General features: G+C 42.9%; 1 protein-coding gene across 3 annotated transcripts in view; it reads left to right on the forward strand.

Moving 5' to 3' along the window:
• The window catches only part of ARMH4 (armadillo like helical domain containing 4), a 67399-nt gene that overhangs the window by 18631 nt on the left and 27946 nt on the right, over positions 1 to 20822 (forward strand). For all 3 annotated transcript variants that reach the window (XM_085315082.1, XM_085315083.1, XM_085315084.1), the window contains exon 5: positions 3069 to 3317. In XM_085315082.1, coding sequence (XP_085171208.1) covers positions 3069 to 3317 — 249 coding nt within the window. The remainder of the gene's footprint in view (positions 1 to 3068; positions 3318 to 20822) is intronic.

Consider the following 20822-nt stretch of genomic DNA (forward strand, 5'->3'; position numbering starts at 1 on the left):
CAGAGTTTCAGAAATACTTATATGGCTGCTCTCTAGGAGAGTGCCTGGTTTGGGTAAATTCATATCTGTGGAGGAGAAAACTGCAAACTTGCCTTTTTTTTTTTTTTTTTTTTTTGGCTGGAGACCATGACCTTGACTGTGAGGCACTAGCGTTTCATTGTATGTTTATCTTCTTTTGTAAGATGAACCTTTGCCAAAACTTAAATAACACTTAACATATGTGTGCTGTGCAAAATAATTTACAGAGGGCTGCAAACATGAGAAAATCCAGTTGTGTTGGTGTTCTGGGCTTTGTGGTCTCCATCCCTGCAGCTTTCAGTCCCTCCTGTGTCTCTTTTTTGACACTGGTGCTGAAGCTTCTGAAGGGTCAACCAGTGCCAATTTAGCAAGGGAAATGAAATTTTGTAAAAGCATCCTACTGCAAGGCACAAACCTTAGGCTTGAGGTTGGGCCACATGGTGCTTACCTTGCTGTCCATCCCGGCAGACTCCCAGGTCGGTCTGCACAGGCAGTCCRGCTCTGCCAGGCTTCTGCCTGGAAATCCAGTGGTTGTGAATTTTGTGGTTTTTGGGAAGCGTAACTTCCACCTTGTGTCCACCAAGTGGTGCTCTGCACTGCTCTGCCTCCAGATCGTGCAGTAAGGGAAGCTGTTTGAATGATGGGGGAGAGGGTTAAAAAGCTGCTTTTGAACGTGTGAATAGATAGAGGGTCAAGAGACCAGGGTCAAAAGCCATCCTTGCCCTTACAGTGACTGTGCTGTAAGGGCTGCGTGATTCTGGTCTACGTGCTGTGGCTGCGCGATGATTGATGCAGCTTGGCGATTTTCCAATGCGATAAGCGTGTCTGGATGCTTTTCATTAGGGTGTTCAGCCTGGCTGCCTTCTAGAGTTTGGAGGTATCCACTGGCTGTCCGCTTTGTCAAAACTAGTTCCGTGTCAGGAGTCTCCGGTTTGGCTTGCTAAAAYCACAAGAGGCTTGTGAAACCGCTTGTCGCAAACTTGTTTTTTCACGTGTAAACTCTGATTGCTGTTTCCTCTGGGTTGCTTTTTCACGCAGTCTGTCTAGGGGAAAGTTTATTCAGGCTCCTCTTCTTGTTTGTTMGTTGTTTATTGTCTTTGCTATTAAAGTTTAGAAATCTTTGGTTTATAGCTGTGTTGCTCCCAGCAGAGGGAGAAGACCTGCTTTACCTAGTCTTTGTGGGCTTCCTGCAAGCACTCTCCAGGTGCCATTCTCAGGTTTACAGAGGCCGTGTATTTTGCATGAACACATACAGTTTGATAAGAAAAATTTTTATGTAGATTTGAAAGGATGGGTGCAGACACTGCCTATAAAGCATAATGGGAATTTAAGGGGCTAACTGTGTCCCTGTAAGCTCTATTAGATGCTGTGTGCAGTATGATTGTTTGCAGGGGAGATTGCTTCTCAGCTGCTGAAAGGCAAGCTATAGCAGGATGCTGCAACTAAACCCAAATAGCAGCTCATTTGTCTAAAGTGCATGGCTAAAACTGAAAGGCAGTAGAGTGGAATTGCCTTGTCTGGTGAGATGGAAAAAATATGCAATATTTTAAAGCAAATACTTGCTTGAATTAAAATTAAAGAAATGCAGTATCCTGTAGTGGGAGGGAGAAGAGTAAAGTGGCCAAGAGGATAACCACGCAATTTCTAAGATGTGGCTTGCTTTATTTGCCATAGGTGTGATGCATGCATCCTCTGAGGTGTCTTCTCTGAGCTGCTCCCATCTTATTGACGTGTCTGTAACRTATACAAAGTAAACTGACAGAAATAGAGGAATATCCAAATAACCAACGTGGATTTAGCTGGATCTTTAGTTTTTATCGTGCTCTCAGGCTGTCTAGCTAAACCAGATCCTCAGATGCAGGATGATGGGCTCTCCCAGTCTGAGTACATTAGGAGGTAGATTTTTTTTAAATGGTTGAATGGAGTTTTGTGTAAATTAGATGAAGTGTATAAATTCTATGTTTTAGTTTTTTGGCTTGCAAAAATAACCATCGGAATTTCAAGGCTTGTCGTTATTTCAGATATTATTTTTATATATCAGACAGAATGGTTTGAACATTACAGCTGGCTCAGGAAGTCTTTGAGAAGCTGATAACTAAAAGCCGTGAGGGCTGTGGGAAGATTGGTTTGTATGCATGTCTTGTTCTAATACTCTTTCTTCAGCAGCTGCTGCTAACCATGGTCAGAAATCAGATGTGAAGTAAAAGAGCCTTTGGTTTGATCCAATGTGGTCATTCTTATGTTCTCATTATTGAGTAGCTGTTTTAGGTTCTAGCAATTAATTGTGGTTTAAGTGATTATGTCTCTGGATGTTAACACTGCAGCCAGCTTTGTGGTCTTTGGAATAAGAAGGATGCTTTTCTAACGGAGAATTCATCAGCATCGCATCCATCTGCTGCCATGTGAAGTGTTGGCTGTGCTGTCTTCTTTCCCAATACCATGTTAAATCTTCTTTGGTCATATCTTTGGTATAAATCAGTTGTCACAGGAGTGCCAGTTTATACCTGCTGAGGATCACTACTGTCATTGTTATTCTCCCACACCCAAGAGCTCATCTGCCAGCGTGTATCAAAGTGAGACACTCTTTATGGAGGAGGGACCACGTCAGTCTAATTGGGCTGGGAAGCAGCATCCTTTTCAGAACTGTGAAAGGCCTAATAACTGTTAAAAATAGAACTAACTTCTTGTCTTACAGCTCAGAAATAGCTCTCACTTAAGCAGAAAATAGCTGAGCAGGGAGCACTGAAGTTACGCATGTGCAGATACGTGAGCAACACATATGAACACATGCACTTCTGTTCACCATTGATGCATTTGACAGCCTTAAGACAGCACTTTGTTGTTATTTAGTGACTTCAGACAGTGGTGAATGGTTCTGAATGAACCCCTTTGGGTGTCTCTTGTGTCAGAAAGCAGGTACAGATTTGTTCAGTTAGCCTCCTTTGGAGAGGTGGTGTTAGCTGGCTGTCTCAGTGCTCCCTGGCACAGACATGTGAACCTTCTGTTTTGTGGGATTTTTCCTTATGTTGCTTTTGTGTCTCCTTGGCCAGAGGGTGAAGAAGAGGAAGAGGATGAAGAAGAGGAGGAGGAAGAAGAGGAGGAAGAGGATGAGGAGGACAAAGACATAGACTCAATGGATGAAAGCATGGAGGGTGACACTGAGCTGCCGGGTTTCACGCTTCCGGATGAGACCTCCCAAGAGCCCCTAGCTGGTCTGGAGAACCCTGCGGCACAGCTGGCTGGAGTGTCATATCAGGTTCCAGATACCATCGAGTGGGAACAGCAGAACCAGGGCCTAGGTAAGAGAGAGCTCCTTCTTCCTTTAACCTTCAGGAAGACATGTCTTTTGATCTTCGTTTCTGCTTTGTGCAGTCCGTTGTGCCTGGAGGTCTCGTAGGTTAGCTCTCAAGCTCTTTTGCTAAACAGCTCCATTTCTAAGGAAACCCAGTTCTCTCTGGTGTCCCTGGTGGAACTGGAATGGGACCCAGGCAGCATGTACTGCGCTGCATTTTGGGGAGAGCCTCTGTGAGTACCCCAGACCTGCTCCTTCATTCCCAGGACTTGGCTCTGAGGGTGAGCCACAGATACTTGCTATGTAAAATGCTCAGGGAAATTTCAGCTCCTGCTGCCTGACAGAGGGTGGTGCAGGGTTCAAGTCCTGTGATGGTAAAGCAAGTATGATAGTGCTAATCAGGCCTTTTGCTACTTCAGTGGCATTCTAATAAGGTCCACTTTTCTAGCATTTTGTAAGGGTGCGTGGTCCAGGGATAGGGCCCTATGGAGGTAGCGTTAAGTCAAGCAGAACAAGCCTGCAAGACCTATATAAAGCTTTATCCAGATTATTCCCACTTTGTTTCTAGGCCTTGTTTTATGACTGGATTAATTTATTCCACCTAGGGATAGCTGATTTGTGTCGTATATGTTGTTTTCATCTGATCCAAGTCAGAGCTGGCACAAGGCAGGGTTGAGTTTCAAAGAGAGCTTGTCCATCTTAGCTACTCAGGAAAGGTGCTGGGATCATTTTCCAGCATATTCATTTTTCAAGCCAAACCTCATCAGAAGCTATGGGAACTTCCAAGTGAACTTATGGGAGCTGAATCAAGTCTATATAGAAAGTCTGTAGGTGTGACTATTAGAGATTGGGCTGTTCTGATGGATCTACCAAAGAAAAAACCCTCAAACTCTTTTTTTATGTTGAGTTTTTATGTTGTATTGTTTTATGTTGTGTATATGTGTATATAACTCACTCTGGATTTTTAATTCTGATATAACCTGGCACTTTGCCATCTATAATCCTGTTTCCAGCCTGTTTTAGTGTTGATAGTTTACTCTGAAATGAATCAAAGAGCATATTTCAAGAACTCTATGGGAGGATTACTTTTTGAGGGCAGATTGAGTTTGCGTCAGGTATGATATTTCCCTGACTGATTAAAAAACATTATATTTGATAGTTCACATCAGATCCATTCCATATATCTTCTTATCCCATCAAAATAGACAAAGGCAGTATGTGAGCAGAATAATTCTAAGTCTTTAGTGGCTTTCTGGTTGACTTTGGCAAGCCAGATTAAAGAGGTAYGTGACAGTACATGGAAGAAAAGCATAAGAAACGTAAGGTTATGATGGGAGTCATGTCAGTAGCTGTGTGTTTTTGTCTTATTCATTTCATTGTTGCAGGATCTTTGTGGTGCCTCAGAAGAAAATGCAGGAGTTGCAGCATCTTTTCTGTACTTAAGGATGTGGTGTGCTGGCTTGATCAGCTGTGTACTGCTCTTGGAGCTAATAAGAACATAGCATCGAGCTGTAAACCAACCGGAACTATTTGCCTGGTTCAAGGCCGTGCATCCCTGGATAGTTGGCTTTGCAGAGCTTTGCCTCCAAAGCTGTCAGTCTTGTTTAAGGATACCAATGCTTTATAATGTGTTCAAGAGACAGTGTTTTGCATGCTCCAAGGTGTGTCCTCATAYGTCAGGCACCACGTTGTGCAGTGTGGAGGAAGATGGCAGTGATATCTCTTCAGTGGTCTTGGTACATTTAACTGTCCCGGATGGGGTGGCTGATGCRATGTCATCTGGCTTTGGTCACCACAGGGCTCTTACAGGAGCCCTGGTCCCAGAGTAGTGTGCAGGGTCAGGCTCTRCAGGGATCAGTAACTCTGGAAGGCTGTTTAGTGTCTGCTGAAGATGCTGTACATGACACAGGCTGTTGCTGTGATGTTTGGCTCTGCGTAGGAGTTTGCTCTACATAAGGCATCAAACATGGCTCTGTTCATAGTTGATGCAGGTGTAAAATGGATTTTTGGCTGTTTTTCCATCACTATCACATTTGCTGTTGGAGGAGAGTGCTCAGGATAGGAGATGCCTATCAAAGGTGTCAGTGAGGAGGCAGATGAGAAAAACAGTGACCAGAGGCTGAAGCTGTTCCTGATGTGCAGTAAACCTCTCTGATTGGAGTGTCTGTGGTAGTTGTGCACAGAAAATAWGTAGACCTAGGCTATGAAACAAGGCTTTTGCACTCCTTGTGTTAATAGCATTTCTTAAGAGGAATCCTGGCCATAGAGTAGAGCTCTGCTGGAGGATTGCACTCTGCAGTATCTCTTTCAGAGAGCTTCTGCTGAACGTGTAGACCCAATTATGTTTCTGATGYTTAATAGTACTTGATCCTGCAGCCTTCATCCTCCATCACCTTATCTCTTTTTTAGTCCTTAAAAAGATAGCCTTTCTAAAAATTTCTGTCATGTAATAAATTGACTGTGTGGCAGAAGACAGGATATTTCTCCCTAAGTTATGTTTTATTTATCCTCATGCAAATTGGAAGAGCCCCCTGTGAAGCCTGTCAAGTTAGTTGAGCTGCAAAATGCCAAGTTTTGGCACCCAGGGGACTGGATGAATGTGAATTTCTGCATCTTCTGTTAGTACATGACTGTGTTATGTGTCACCAGATCCAAATAGTTTGGATTACCTTTTATTTTGAAGCTGTGGCATCCTATTCATGCAGCTATGAGGAAGAGGATGAGGCTTTGGCTGAGCTGAATTCATCTTCAGGAGGTAGATATGACTTTAGTGCGTGATGTTGTGGGGGAGAAAGGAGGGGAAGCAGTAGGATCAATGTCTCTGCTTGTGACTCACCCCTTTTATTCTACCAGGYAAATGCTTATGTAAAGAGCCAATTATTCTTTTTTTCTGTCTAGAGGACCTGAATGGCTTTTTGATATTGCCCATCCAGAATGTGTTGATGCCTACAGTGCTCCTAAGAGGCAGGAAAATTATGTTTTAGAGGGGACAGACAGAGAAAATCAAGGACTTGCCTAAGCTTACAGGAAATCTGAGACCAAGCAAGGAATTGAACACAGGTTATTTCAAAGGCTCACTTGCTGGGAGTGAGTGGGGAAARGGAGATGCTAACAAGGCTGTAGCATCTCCAATGCATTGACTGGCAGTGCTGTGCTCTTTTCTTCCTATAATGCTGTTACAGCATGGCAGCCCTTCCCTTCTCCACAGTTTCTGTCACTGTGTCTGTATGTAGTCCTACTTAAAAGTTTCTTTACGAGATAGGTTAATAGGAACGCTCAAAGGGAGAACAAGAAGGATGGAAAAGAAAATGTCTTAAAGCACAGCTCATTGTGGTAGGAGATGGATTGTAAAAAGTAAAAGAAAATCCCCCAAACCTGGCAGGAGGCGAAAGAGCTGCCTACATTGTTGTGCTGGAGTGTCTGGAGGGACCAGACTTACCATGGAGGACTGGTAAAACCTTTAGATCTGCTGGACACATGGGTAGACTATTTCTCTTTGAAATCCTTTTCCTCTAAGTGCTTTTCTTCTAAAGCTAGCTCTTTGAAATCCTTTTCCTCTAAGTGCTTTTCTTCTAAAGCTAAAATTAACTTGACTTTAATTTAAAGATAGCTTCATAACTGCTGTACATCCCTAGTTACAGCCTCCGGGAAGGGGAGCTGCAATTCAGAATTCAGCTGGATCAAGGTACTGCACTCCAGCCTGTCTCAGCACACTGTGTGTTTCTTCATAGAGCAGTATTGAACAGGAAGGGAAATGCAGAGCACTGCCCTGGGTTCCCAAAATTGCAAGTGAAATACGGTTTGGAGGGGGAAGTTGTTCTGCTTAACCTGGAGTATGCCATAGGAAGGGAAGAGCTGAGGAGTTCCACCTGGAGAAGGAATGAGTTATCTACTCAGTGGAGCATGAGATAAGGGTACACTAGAGGAGATACAGCAATGCAGCATGTCCAGGACGCTGTGACTTTGTATGCTTTGGTTTGCAGATCACTGACTCARTAGATTGCAACAGATCCTGCAAGGTTACTGCAGTTTGCTTCACAAATGACTGTGGTCTACTGGGGAATAGATGTTTTTGTTGGAGTAAATTACTGTGTACACATGATAGCTGATTTTTACACCTCTGTTTGTTTCTCACTATTCCGTTAAGTGGTGAAGAAGAATATGTTTATTTCTTGTGGATTCTCGTTTTTTTTTGCTCTTAAATACCGAAGTTTTATAGTTGGCATTTTCCATCTTTAAAACACTTTGCAAATGTTGGTTTGCTATGGGGTGCATCTATTCTCTAGATTTCAAAATTTTGAAATTTAACTCTAAAATCTATTGTACAGAAAAGCCTAGAAGAATTGGAGTAGCTATTCTCAGATCGGTTATTGAGTTTACTTAGCCTGATGTCTGACACATTGAAATTCCCTAAAGAGCAGGTAACTTTGTCAACAAACAATTTGACAAAGCAAGAGGCAGAGTGTGGATTTTTGTAGTGGTCAATGAAAAARTGTGGGGAAAACAGAATCATTAAAAATGTCAGCTCTAGAAAGTCCAGTGGTCCTGCATTAACACTTGAGCAAAAGCCATTTATATGCACCAATARTGAGGTTGTAGGTTTTATAGTCCAGCAGCTGACTCCCTAACCGGCAATATTTAGACAAAAAGTAAAGCAGAGGATGATGTCATTTGTAGCTTTATAAAATTGAAGTTGATCCTTCAAAAACAATACTTATGCCCCACTACCTGGGAGAAGGAAGGACTGAATATGCTTTGGGATCTGTCTTGGTGTCCTGTTCAAAGGCATTCTGCTCAGAGGAGGCCAATGAAGGAAGCATCCTCTGCGTTGTGTGCGGGACAACTTTGACCTTCCTTCTCGTGTTTCTTGATTTATACCTGACTGGTGTGTAGCAGATGAACACTGTCTGTTAAGAGAGCATCAGAGGGTTTGGAAATTGCTTTTTAATTTATACCCAGAAAGCTGCATCAGTTTTCCCTGCTGCCTTTTTTTTGTGATTAGGTTTATGGGTTATGTGAACTGCAGTTAGTTTAGATAAATTAGAGCTTGATGAATGATTTCTAGGTCCTCCTGTAGTTATTTCTTGTGATTATTAAAGAGAACAGTCTTTGTACACCTCCATGAAGATCAGCACCCTCYACTTCTGTCTTAGTGATGGCTGTTGTGACTGTGTTCTTCTCGTACTTAAGTGTTTATTCTCCCATTGTGTGGCAATATTACCCCATCTTTATTTCACAGATCACCAGCTGAGRCGCAGCAAATTAGCCTGAACTGGTGTGGGAACTTTGGGGTAGAGCAAGGAAATACTCCTCAAGCTATTTGTAAATGTCATAGTGCTTGCCTACCTTCCACGTCCGGGGCTGAAAGACTTTGTGCTCCTGCTCTTAACAGTGAGGTAGCAGCAGGAGGTCCAGGACAATTTGCTGAGCCTTTAATTTTGCCACTTCAGGGCAAGCAGTGGTTTTCTTCATGCATTCAAAACATACCAGGTTGTTTGGAGTGGTAATTGCACGTACCTCCTGAGGCTTACAGGCTTGTCACTTTTTGATTATATGGCTCAAATYGTCTATGCGGAGGTTGTTGTGATGATGACTTTAGATTTTTAAGATGTTGGCTGAAACCCACCAGCTGCTTAACTTAGGTCACTATCTATGTGAGACAACAGCAGTAAATAGAAGAGAAATCTATCTGAACTAGAAACCTTAACAGAGGAAATTCCTATTAAGCTTAAAATCTTGTTTTATGGGCAAAGAGGAAGCACACCAGAAGGTCAAGTTAAGATACAAAGTCAAGAATTTATTGTTAGGATAATTGAAATCTTAATGGTCTAATCATTATTAATCCAGATCTAATTATTATAGAAAAGAATAATAATACAGTTAGGTTTGTTACACATACAACTAGTCTGATTCCTTTTCCTGGTGTTATGCTCACCCTTCCACTGTTCCTCTGGTTCTTAAGGTCAGTGGTTTCATTCCAGTGTTGGTAATGGTTTTGTTATGGTGAGTTGCCAGCATCTGGAATCCTTTGTCAGAAGGAATATGATGTTCATGTTGGTGGATTCTTCTTCCTTGCTCTAATATCCACTTGTGGTCATTTTTATATGTTTGCTAACATACTTTTACCCTTGCTTTTTCTTCACAGGTCTGCAATTCCATGGTAGACATGAATGTACTGCATTTGGTGGCTTTTATGCATGTTAGATACTATCTTTTATTTTTTTTTTTATTTATTTATTTTTTTAACCCCTAAAACCGGTTTTGTAGTGCTCTATATCTGCATTTCTTTAACTGAGCATTGCTGAGTTGTTTTTAGCCATGGAGTCATGAGTGCCAAGCCTGTTCCCCATCTTCTCATCCCATGCCTGTACTCCTCTACATTACAGCCCATGTCTCCACTTCCCAAGGTCTCTGTTGCCGACCCAGGCTATTATTTCTCTATATTACATTATTAGAAGCATAAAACCATATGGTATCATACAGAGATAAATATATTAGCCATAGGCACTTGTTCAATTAGGTGAATGCTTTTAGTGCTAAACCAAGTGAAACAAAGCTGTAGGCAGGTCCAGAGAAGTTCAGAAAGAGCAAGCCTGAGTCCTGAGACCTTGCAAATTCTATACAAAGCTGATGGCCTGTTCCTAGCAATGGCAAAACTGTGTTACAGGGCTCCTTGATTACACTGTCCCTTGTAACAAGTCACCTGAGTTGCCCAGTTCCACAGCGTATGTTATACCCGTGAAGATACTGTACACAGTAGACTTTGGACCATTTCTATAGATGAGAAGTTTTTTAAAAAAAAAAAAAAAAAAGAAGAAGAGTTTAGAAAGAAATTATAAAGTGTGTCAATGTAATTCTGAACATGCAGATCCCAAAATGTGTACCATGTCTCTGTTTCATGTGTTTTTTGTGTGTGATCATAGATCCTACACTTATAAAAGGTTATGTAACTGTCGGAGGTAATGATACAGTCCTTGCATAATAAACACGCACTTTTGTAAGCATGTGAGTTTTTTTTAATGGATTAAAAATATTTGCAGCTTTGAACAGTTACTTAAAGAGAAGATAGCTCTAGCTATAGTTCAGATTTGTGGCTGCAAAGTATACTACATAAACTGTACAGCATATGCCACTTTAGTTAATGAAGGTAAGGCAGAGTAGAAGATGATGATGCATATTTGAAATGTCATTTTTTACAGCAAGCTAGAATTAATGCTTTTATGTCCCAAAATAACCAGCATTAGGAAGACCAATTCTGAGACTCAGAACTTAGGAGTATGTTCTTTAGGTGCTGTCCAAAATGGATCTATTTTAGGTACTCTTACAGCTCCCATTACTGCAATATCAGACTGCCTTATAACTTTTAATGCATTTATCTTCTTAATTACCCTGGAAAGATTATCCGTGTTTTACAGATGGCAAGCAAAACCACAGAGAGGCCAAGCACCCCAAACAGTTGCACTAGGCAGGCTTTGGTAGAGTCAGGAGCAAAATCAGTGCCCGGGCGTTTCTTTGCTCTTGCTGAGGTGCCTCAGGAGGGACTTGTGCACCTGTATTTCTCCTTGCAAATGGTGCCTTGTTTAGGTCATTTTAACTACCACAATTTTACTATTAGAATCGCCCAAATGTTAGAGACTTTCAGCACATCTTCTGCACGTAAAGGGTCACATGCAGGAGAAGAAACACTGCTGAGATGCAGTCACCGTCTGAGCAGAAGAGACTGAGTCCAYAGGACCCCCAGGTGAGAGGGGCTGGCAGGAGCCAGGAACAGCAGCAGAGCCAGCAAGTTCTTTTTTCCTGACGTGTTCTGAGTGTTGTGGTTTGCATGAATCCTGCCCTCTGTAGCTTTGCTCCATATATGTTTGAGTGTTTTGTTGCAGAAAGCACTGGCCATGCAAGATCTATGCTCCAAAGTGGCTGCAAGCTGAAATGAGCAGTTTCAGAAATACAGATGATCATTTGTCCTGTCTTCCTGGATACTCTAAATAATTTATACGTTTCCATATGTTCCTCATTAGCTCCCCTTCCCTCTCCAAAGCAGTGATGAAGCTCATGTAATCAATCTGTGCCTGAATCAATAGTTTCTGTTCTTCATAAGGAATGTGTACTTGGTTTAGAATGACATCGGTTTTTTTAACTGTTTTTTTTTAATCTGTTTAAGATTGTTCATGGTTTTGTCTTAATCCTAGAGCAGGCAAATATTTAATCAGGTTTGTCTTGTCAAAGAAATTTTGTATCCAAATATCTCTAAACAATAATGATCCTCTTTGTCAGCTCGTTGTGACATATGCTGTTATAATGACAGAGCATCTCCTGAAAGACAATAATTCACCCCAGAGCCTGCTTTCTCTTTTCTTCTTTAAATTTTATCCTAAGGGATTTTGGGGAATGTGTCTTTCTTTGCCTCTTTAATCACTTCCTCCTACTACTTGACTTATTCCTACTTCCACTCTAAAGGCAGATGAAATAAGGAGCATTTCACACCAGTCCTGCAAACACTCTGCAGCATGACGCTCTGTGGTGTTGCAAAGCCAGAAGCCTTATGCTTAATGATGAGTGCTTGAATGATTGAGCCTTCAATGAGATGTGAAACTCAGATGAGCTGGGGCCCCTGGGCCTGACCTACCACTATGTTGTTCCATTTTTACATCCAGCACAAGACCGCAGTGCCGTTGTGAGTTAGGCCTGTGCATTTTAAATGTAAAAAGTTGACAGCATATCTGCTCTGCTGTGAAATGCRAAGAGTCTTGGCACATATACAAGCCATCAGGCATGAACTGCTAACAGGAGCTAGGGCCATGTTCTTACTGGAAACACCTTATGGTCTCTATAGTAGAAATAAAGACCAAGAGAGGGGAATAGCTGTGAGTAAAATAGAAGATTTGAGATTTATTTGATCACACTCAGCTCTGAAAGCAAACAGCTATTGGGAACAGGTGAAATAAAGCTGTTGCTTGTGATAAAAAATGTGTGGGTTTGCAATTTATCATAAGGTAGGGTGAAGACAGCAGGGCCCTTTCTGCACAGAAACCTCTAGAAGGAGATTTCAGCTGGTATTTTAGCCTGACATTTTTGGAGGAGTATATTGAGAAACAGCAGTACTCTAATATCCTCAAATACATTATTTTGAAATAGCAGCCTGTCCACAAGGTTTATGTGTCTAGTTAAACCTGTGTCAGAGGAAGATTAGCTAAGCCCATTCGTTATTGATCCTTAAGTACCACCTCGAGGAACCGGGGACGATTTAGAAATGTTTGCTTTTGTGAGGGGCCAGGTTGGGCTCTGCCGTCCTTCTTCCTGTCAACAAAAAAAATGGGATCTCATCAGGCAAGATGTGAAGTGGGAATTATCAGCTGTTAGTGGGAGTTAAGAGGACCTGTCCACCTCCAGCATTTCTGCCCTTTCTTTTCTTCAGTTTGGATTGGGGTGTTGTGAAGCCACAGGGAAATCATTTGCCAATTGGAAATGGAGATTCCTCATGGTGCGAGAGGTCCCAGCTGATGTCTGGCTGACTGGGAAATGTTTCTAACGGGTGGTGGGAGATGCAGATTTGGCAGACTGAGAGCCCAGATGCTGCTGTCACTTCTACATGCCCTGATCTTCACTATTTCTGCCTTTTAGAAGTYTCCTGAAGTATCCGCTTGGAGGGAGCAATGGTTTCTGCAGCAGAAAGGGCCAAGTCTCCCTTGTCCTGGAGCTTGGGACAGGGGGGCCCTGAGTGACATTCATGTGCTTCTCAGGCACATGAGGCCTCTTCTAACAGGGACTCCTTTCCGCATGCACCTCCAGTTGCTCTTGCAGACCCCCAGCCTGTACAGAAAGCAAAGCAGGAGAGCGCAGGCATGCAGCTGAGCATCTTTGACCTTCTCCAGCTGTCTGGCTCTGTCCACCTRTTAGTTCCAGTCTTAGAGTTATGCTATGTGTGCCTTGGAGCATGGCTTGGCACTCACTGCTCCAGGTGATTTATCTTGTTGCTCACCTGAATGAGAGGGTACAGTCCATTAGCCTGCCCAGAGCTCCACGCTGCAAAGGCTGGACTGCGTCTGCTAACCGAGCCCCACCTGCGTTTTTGCACAGCGCTACGATACAGGCATCATTTTAGACTGTCATCTGCTTTCGTGCAGCCTGCCTTTCCCCTTATCTGTCAACCCTACTGTAATATAAATGCTAGTGTTTGCTGCCTTTTAATCTGCAGTAATCCAACCTTTTCTGATTGCTACGATTTCAGTGTGCAGCAGTGAGCATCACATTTAAGTGTGCATTGCCTCTTASACCATCCTTCAGTTTATAAATGCCAGAAAACTTGGCTCTGTTTAGCCACAGGATGTTGTTTTCAGTCCCCTCTCCCTTTTCTTTTAGTAATCACTTAGCCTAATTGAGGAATGCAGACAGCCCAATAACTTTCCCCAGATCGTATTTATTATTTTTTGGTTTATGTGCTGGTCTAGGTCGCTCTACTGTGTAAGAGGCTTGTTCTTTTGTTTGAGAAATTGCATTTATTTTCCAGAAGAGAKATGTGTTTCGGCACAAAAGATTTGCTTGTTTTAGTGGTACTTCAGCCTTCAAAAAAAAAAGGGGGGGGGGGATTGAGGGGGGAGGGTGCTGGGAAATGCTGAGGCTTATTAGCCTYGAATTGCCTCTCTTCCAGGAATTTGCCTCTGAGGCTGATCTTTTGGTTTAAAATATTGGCAAGTTGAGTAAGGGAAAAATGAATGTAAAGAACTCACTGCAGCTAGCATCAGGGAGAGAGATTGCACTTTATTGAGAAGATAGTTTGAAATTTTTCCTTACTGATTAGAATGTAGATCCATTCTGTCTCCGTTTGGGCAGTGGGAACCACAACTGACTGATGCTTGACTCAACTTCCATTTGGTGTTTGGCCCAATTAAGACCACTTTAGGATTAAAGGAGATTGAAGTTCCTTTCTGGAAGGATGCTCTCTTGATAAATATATAAATCCTGCCTTGCCTGAGAGTGAGCTAGAAGCAYGTATTGGAAATAACTAAATTGCTCGGATTCTGACTGACAATAAAATAATTACCTCAAAACTCAAGCAACTGTTGTTTTGCAAAAATGCTGGATATCAGCATTAATCACGRAGTGGGGTCGATCTGGTGAGCATTACTTGAGGGTTTTGCTTTCTTTTTCTGTCTTGTTTTTGAATAACCACAGCCTCATCCAAGCCTGAGATGTAATAAAGAGTTTCGGCAAGGCTGTTCCCCAGTAGCCTGTCATTTCTTCTAATATACTGGTAATGCCATCTGTGCTTGAGACTTTATTAATCTGAAATGAGACCAAGAGCTCACCTAAGTTTTTCCAGTTTTATTCTTTGTTTTAGGTTGCTTTCCCCACATRTCCCCATTCCCTCTGACTTCTCACCTGGCTTTCTCACTCAAGTATTCACACAGTTCGTATTTGCACTGGTGGATAAACAGGCTTGTGCTGTTAACAGAGCTGTTTTTAGAAGGAGGTCTAAGGCAGTCACAGATGCTGAGCCCTGCTTTTGAAGTGGTTAGTGTGAGTCTGTGTTTCTCTTGGCTTTTCCTGCTCCTGTTTCTGTAACATGGCACTTGTATCATTTTGGGGTAATACTAATGAACTGGCCTGAGCAGAAATCAAAGCASGGAGATAGGTTATGTATCCTATGTGATGTTGGCTGACCAGGTTGGTTGTCTTCCTGGCTGCCTGCTCAGCAACCTCAATAAATGCAGAGTTTCCCTGACCGAGTATTTCCTAGGCTTCTGTATATTGGCAAGAGGAAAGGCTCTTTGATCACGTGTCTCTAGGGGACACCCAGATTGCAGAGTCACTGCAGTTGCTGTTACCACAGTAGTGGGACATGCTGTCCTACCTGTCATAGCAGGCTGTGGGAGCACGCGGTGGCGGGTCCCGGACACTGCTGTTAGTCACCATCAGGAGCCCAGTTCTGGCAAGCATAGAATCAAAATGTGCTTCTGGAGCTTCTTCTGCATCTGCATTAATCTGGTATTAATCTGGCCTTTCTCTTAGCACACTTAAGTCTGATCTAGTATCACTGAAGGTCTTTTCATAGATTTCAAAGGGCTCTTGATCACCTTTTCTTCTCTTTGCCCCCATTAGACCTGGCATGTGATTTTTTTCCCCCTTAAAGTTGCCCTGATTTTGTTTCYTTTTAATGCAGCTGTCCCGTAATATAGACTTTAGAATATGTTTTGGTTTCAGGATTGAGGAGAGATCTTGGCATCTGCCTTTTCAATACAGACAGAAGTTTCTTCCTTTAAGTAAGCTTTTGGAGGGTGCAGCTTTGCCGTATTCAATTCTGGCTTTCCTTGTAACTGCTCATAAGCAAGTTCAGGAAAATGATAACATAGGATTCAGTATAAATATCCTGGTAGGAAAATACCTTCCTCTTGGGCATTATTATTTTCTGTAAGAACTATTTAAATACAGTTTCTTTCTATTTTTCAGTAGCAAAGAGTGTTGAGTAGAGGGTCAAGTATAGTATTCAACTGAATGAATAGCCTCTATTAAGCAATGCTTTTTGATTGTATGTGCTCTTCTGTAGCTGGAACACGTTTCTGTGAGTGCTGTTTATAAAGGTTAGATTTTATTAAGTTCAAATAATGTGCTATTGATTTAGAAAATGTTTTGAATGATTGTGCGCGAAGAATATATTCTTTCAGAAGAGATCTATGGCCTGCAAGCATACAGCAGTGCCCTGTCTAGGCCATATCCAGGGTAATATGGATTTCTTTGCCAGGCAGAATACAGCTGCATGACTCTGTACYCTATGCTGCTTTTGCTGGAGGAAGCAAATGCATTCCTGATTGCAGTCTTCCTGAGGTAAGCTCATGTCGTCTTGTGGCTTGGACTCGCATCAACTTACTGAGCATCAGCTGAATCGCAGTGAYTACTTGAGCATGTGCCATAGTCAGCAGCAAACTCAGGATAACGTGATGTAGCCTTGGCTACRTTGCGATGAGCTGAGCTAGCTCAGACCGCTTAGGTTTTCCGTTGGTTAGGAATGTGCCTGTGGATGGTTTATGTGGCTCAGGTGTTTTGTGATGACCTCTCCAGTCACGGTTTGCARTGACTCGATAGTGAGTCAGCTCTGGGGGTAATGTGGGAGATGTTCAGCCATGTATTGACTGCTCCAGTACAGTGGTGGGCATAGAGCAAGGAGGCAGAGGGTTAATTTAACTTCTACTCTACAGAGTCAAGGCAGCAACTTTTTTTACTTAGAGGCTTATCCTAGGAGAGCAAATAAAGCCAGTGTCTCGACTAGTGTAGCTGAGCATAGTTTAGGTGACTGCTCCAGTGGAGGATCTGTCCCACAGCCTTGGCGCTGATACGGCTGTAAACACCCTTCTCTGAGACCATTCTACTTCATCATGAGCTGGGTTGTTTCACTGGCCCCTTGTTTCCAGCTTTGAACTTTGGATCCTGACAAGCTCAGAGTAAAAGTCACASCAGTTAAGTTTGCTGCAAGTTTAATGCTTTAAGCTGTGCAAAATCACTTCTGCATAAGAGGAGGTACTTGGTCTGCAGCCCAGCCCTCTGCACACAGCAACAGACTGGCTCCATGTGAGCTCTGATGGTTCATGCTAGTTGAAGATTTAACCCATGAAAGGCATCGAGCACACAGAAACATCTCCTGGAGTCAGGCATTGTGTGCAGGCTGTCCAGCTCCTTCCCAGGAAGCTGCAGAGAATCCCATCCTCGGCGATGTCCCCAGCCGCTGTCRCTGCAGCCAGCTGCAGCACCCAGGACAGCGTGTGAACACAGACTGGCACAGCCACTGCGACACATTCCCTCTGAACCAGAGCCGACATCCCCAAATCCGAGCCATTTGCTGCAGGGAAAAAGCAGCTACAGCAGTGCGCTTCAACAGTAATAATTCACAGCAGCAGTGACTAGTTACTAAGGATTGATCAGTCACTAATATGTGGGCTCTGAAGATGAATATGAGGGTTTAGAAAACAGTGGGATTCCCAATGCTAGATACATTATGAATCCACTTCAAGGTGTGCATTATAATGTCCACTCTTTTATCCTATTCTGTCAATAGCAACAACCATGTAGAGAAGAATCATGTTATGGATTCAGTATTTCTATAGTATGACCTTGTTGTTCTGCTTGAAGATAGCAGGAAAGATTTACAAATACGGGCATGGATGCGCCTGAGCCCAGCTTGAGACTGATTTGCTGTTTGCACAGCTGTGTGGTGTGATGGATGGTGCAGCAGTAGGAATTAGAGCCATTCCTGCCTTTCTCATTAGGCAGCCATGATCAAGCTATTGCCGTCTTTCTGCCTCAGTTTCTGCCAGCATAAGTGTTCACTCTAGCAGTCCTGGTCTCTCTGAGAGCCCAGGGGACAATGCTTGTGGAGGCCTGCATTCCTGCTATCATTGGACATTGGATATATTGAAATAGGATGGGTGAGCAGGAGATTCCCCKTGTCCTCGCCCAGCTGGGACAAGGCAGTCTGCCTTCACCAGGTGTGATGAGGACTTTGCTGGGGATTGGTCTTATTGTTAGTCCTGTCACTATAAGAGAGTTAGTCTGGATGGTGATCTGGGGACTCCGTTGGCAGAGAGTAGAAATTAAAGCAAATCCTCTGCTCCAAATCCTTGTTAGAGGAAGAGAGAGTGTTATAGTAAGAACACTGGCTTGGTGGGATATGAGGGAATGAAGGAACAGAAAGCAAAACAAAAGCTGTCATTTTGATGCTGAATACTGTGTGCCCATCTTGTAAAGGATACAGGAGAGCTGGAAAAGGTGTGGTGAAGGGTGACAAGATGAACCAAAGGGATAAATGGGATTCTGTACAAGCAATGACTGCGTAGACTGACCAAGGCTAGTTAGGTCAGAARTGGCATGGAGAAGGTGAATAGCAGGTGACAGTCCACTTACACAAGAGCTAGGGAGCATCAAGGGAAACCAGCGGGAGAAGGCAGGTTCAAAACAAGGAGCAGGGAGTACTTCACTCAGAGTGTCATTGGAGGAGTGACCTCCCACAGGACACTGTGGGTGCTAATGCTTTGCTTGTTTGCTTTTTAACTGGGGTATGCAATTTCATGGAAGAAAAATCCATCTGAGTCTTCTAAATGCAGAAACTCTGCATCTGGCTCAGCAGGTCCCTGAGCCACAATTCTCTGGATGTGAGAAGGGTAAATAAGAGGACTGTTGCTGYATGATTGCCCTATTCTTAAGCTCTTTCTTGGCAGATGCTGTTGGCCATGGTCAGAGTTACCAGRCTAGATGGAYCTTTGGTCTGACCTAAACTGACTGTAAGTGGAGCCCAGTCCGCTCTTCTGTTTAATTGCTGTCAGTACTGCTTCCTTATGCGACCTTGAGCAGATCACTTACTCCTCCTGTGCCTTAATCCTGTAATCCATAAATGCGAAGATACTAGTGCTTCTTCTGGTGTTTTATTCATGTAGAGTCTTCAGGGTAGATACTGTTTCTGTTTACTTGTTTGTAGAGCATCTAGCACATGAGAATACTATCTCATCAGATAGGCTTTCAGCTGTTGCAATAGTAGCAATAATTAACAAGAAATGCCTTCTCCTCCTCCCAGTATTAGTATTTAGCTCATAAACAAATTATTGATTGTTACTGAGAAAAAAATATGTACTGAAGCCTGTTAAACAGTAATGTATGACCCCAGATCAGCAGTGAATTACTGGAGGCTGGAGAGTGAGCCAAGGAAGTATCACTGTGTGTTTGCCGTGCTTTTATACTCTTCCATAGATACCTACTTTCAGGGATGGGATATGGGGCTAAACTGATGCAGTACTGGTATTTCTATGCTCTCTTCCTTTGGCACAAACTTCCCCCACAGCCCCATAGACCATGTTCAAGGGAAAGAAACCTCAGAAACCAACCAAGTTTGCTGTATCTCACTGGTGGGGGATATTACTTAATAAATAAAGGTATCTTTTGGAATGATTATCTAGGCAGTGTCTTTTGGATTCATCTGGCTCGGCATAAGACATTTTTACTCTGGAATCAGAGCTCTGACCCTATCAATAATTTAGCTCAGGGACCAAAACCATGCAGCTAAGTACAGACATCAGTGTGAGTTTTCATCTTCCCTTGTGCTGAAGGCTCTGCGCATTTTCTAATGCAGCTAGTCTGTCCTGCAGTTTTTGTTGCTGTTGAGATGAGTTATTTCCCGTCTGCAGCACAGGCAGGGTCTTATCTTTGGTCCTCAGTGCAAAAAAGCTGGTGCAATAGCATGGAAAGTAACGGCATTTTCAGCAAGGTGCCAGATAAGTTTGTTCTGCTTTGTTTCGCAGAGTCTTGTTTGTTGCTCACAAATGCTGGAATGGAGATTTTCTTTTGCACATGAAAATGTTTGTGGATTCCCAAAGCTGTCTATGTTTTTTGATCCAAAAGCTCGTGCTGAAATGTGTAGTTTGTCTGTCTCTCAGCTTTGGTGGATCTGTTTATCTCTTAGAAACCTACTTAGAAAAAGAAACTTAAGCTCCTGGTCCCTTAGGGTAGTTCAGATAAATGTGGATAAATAGYATTTCTCAGTTAAGGGACAGATTTATAAATCAGGGCATTATGACGAACTGGTTTGAATCAATGGTTCACATAGTCCGTAGATCAAACCTCTAATCAGTCTTAAAGTGGCTAAATCCATCAACTGATTCATAACATTCCTGGACAGTAGCTTATCTTTCATGTTTAGGGTTAAATTTCAGAAGTGCTCCATGGTTTCAGTATTTTTGTACCTACAAAGTATTACAGACTCTAAGTGACCCGTGGAGATTTTATTCATGCTGTGGAAAGGGGAGCCTTTCCCCAGGGAATTCCTTGTGCAGAATCTTTGCTGTTTGAAACCAAAAATATAACTTGGGCACATAGCCCTTCTGGCCAAGGGTCTTGGATTGTTTTGAAACCTCCAAAGGAAACTTCTCGCTCCCAGTCTTTCCTTGGCTTTGTATGCAGTTGGATAACAATTTCCTTCTCAGGGAAGACTATTAACATTGACTTAGAGATTAGAGCTCACTCACTGACTTGTTTGTGGTATTTTGCAAGACCTGTTGGAAGGTGAGCAACCAGCCCCCTGCTTGAAGTCTGATGAAATGCCTGTGTCTTTCTCCAGGCTGATTACTTTTAGTGTCTAATGTTGAGATTTATCTCCATGCTGGGAGATATAAAATCCTGGCAAAGGTCTTTAAATATTTCATTATGCCTTTTCCTGCTGCTTCCTCTTGTCTTTTTTGATCGTTGTTGCATCCTCTTGCCTTGTGAGTGACACCATGTCCTACAGACCTTCCAGACTGGAGGCCAGACTCGCCTGTGGAGAGCTCAAATGGAGATCTCTCAGCTCTGTGTTTGCCTAGCGTGTGAGTGAGTCGCTGTGTGCGATGGAGCATGTTGGCCCAACACATCCCATCTTCTGACAGGGACCTTTTGATCTCATGAGTAGTGACCGCCCCACGGCTGTGGATGGGCCTTGAGGCAAGCTCCCATTGAGCTTTTGCGTGTCTCAGCTGGCGGATGTGACACAGCAGGTCAG

Source organism: Rhea americana, unplaced genomic scaffold (genome assembly GCF_003343005.1).
Source record: "Rhea americana isolate MKP2758 unplaced genomic scaffold, rheAme1 scaffold_42, whole genome shotgun sequence".
In the NCBI taxonomy this organism is placed as follows: domain Eukaryota; kingdom Metazoa; phylum Chordata; class Aves; order Rheiformes; family Rheidae; genus Rhea; species Rhea americana.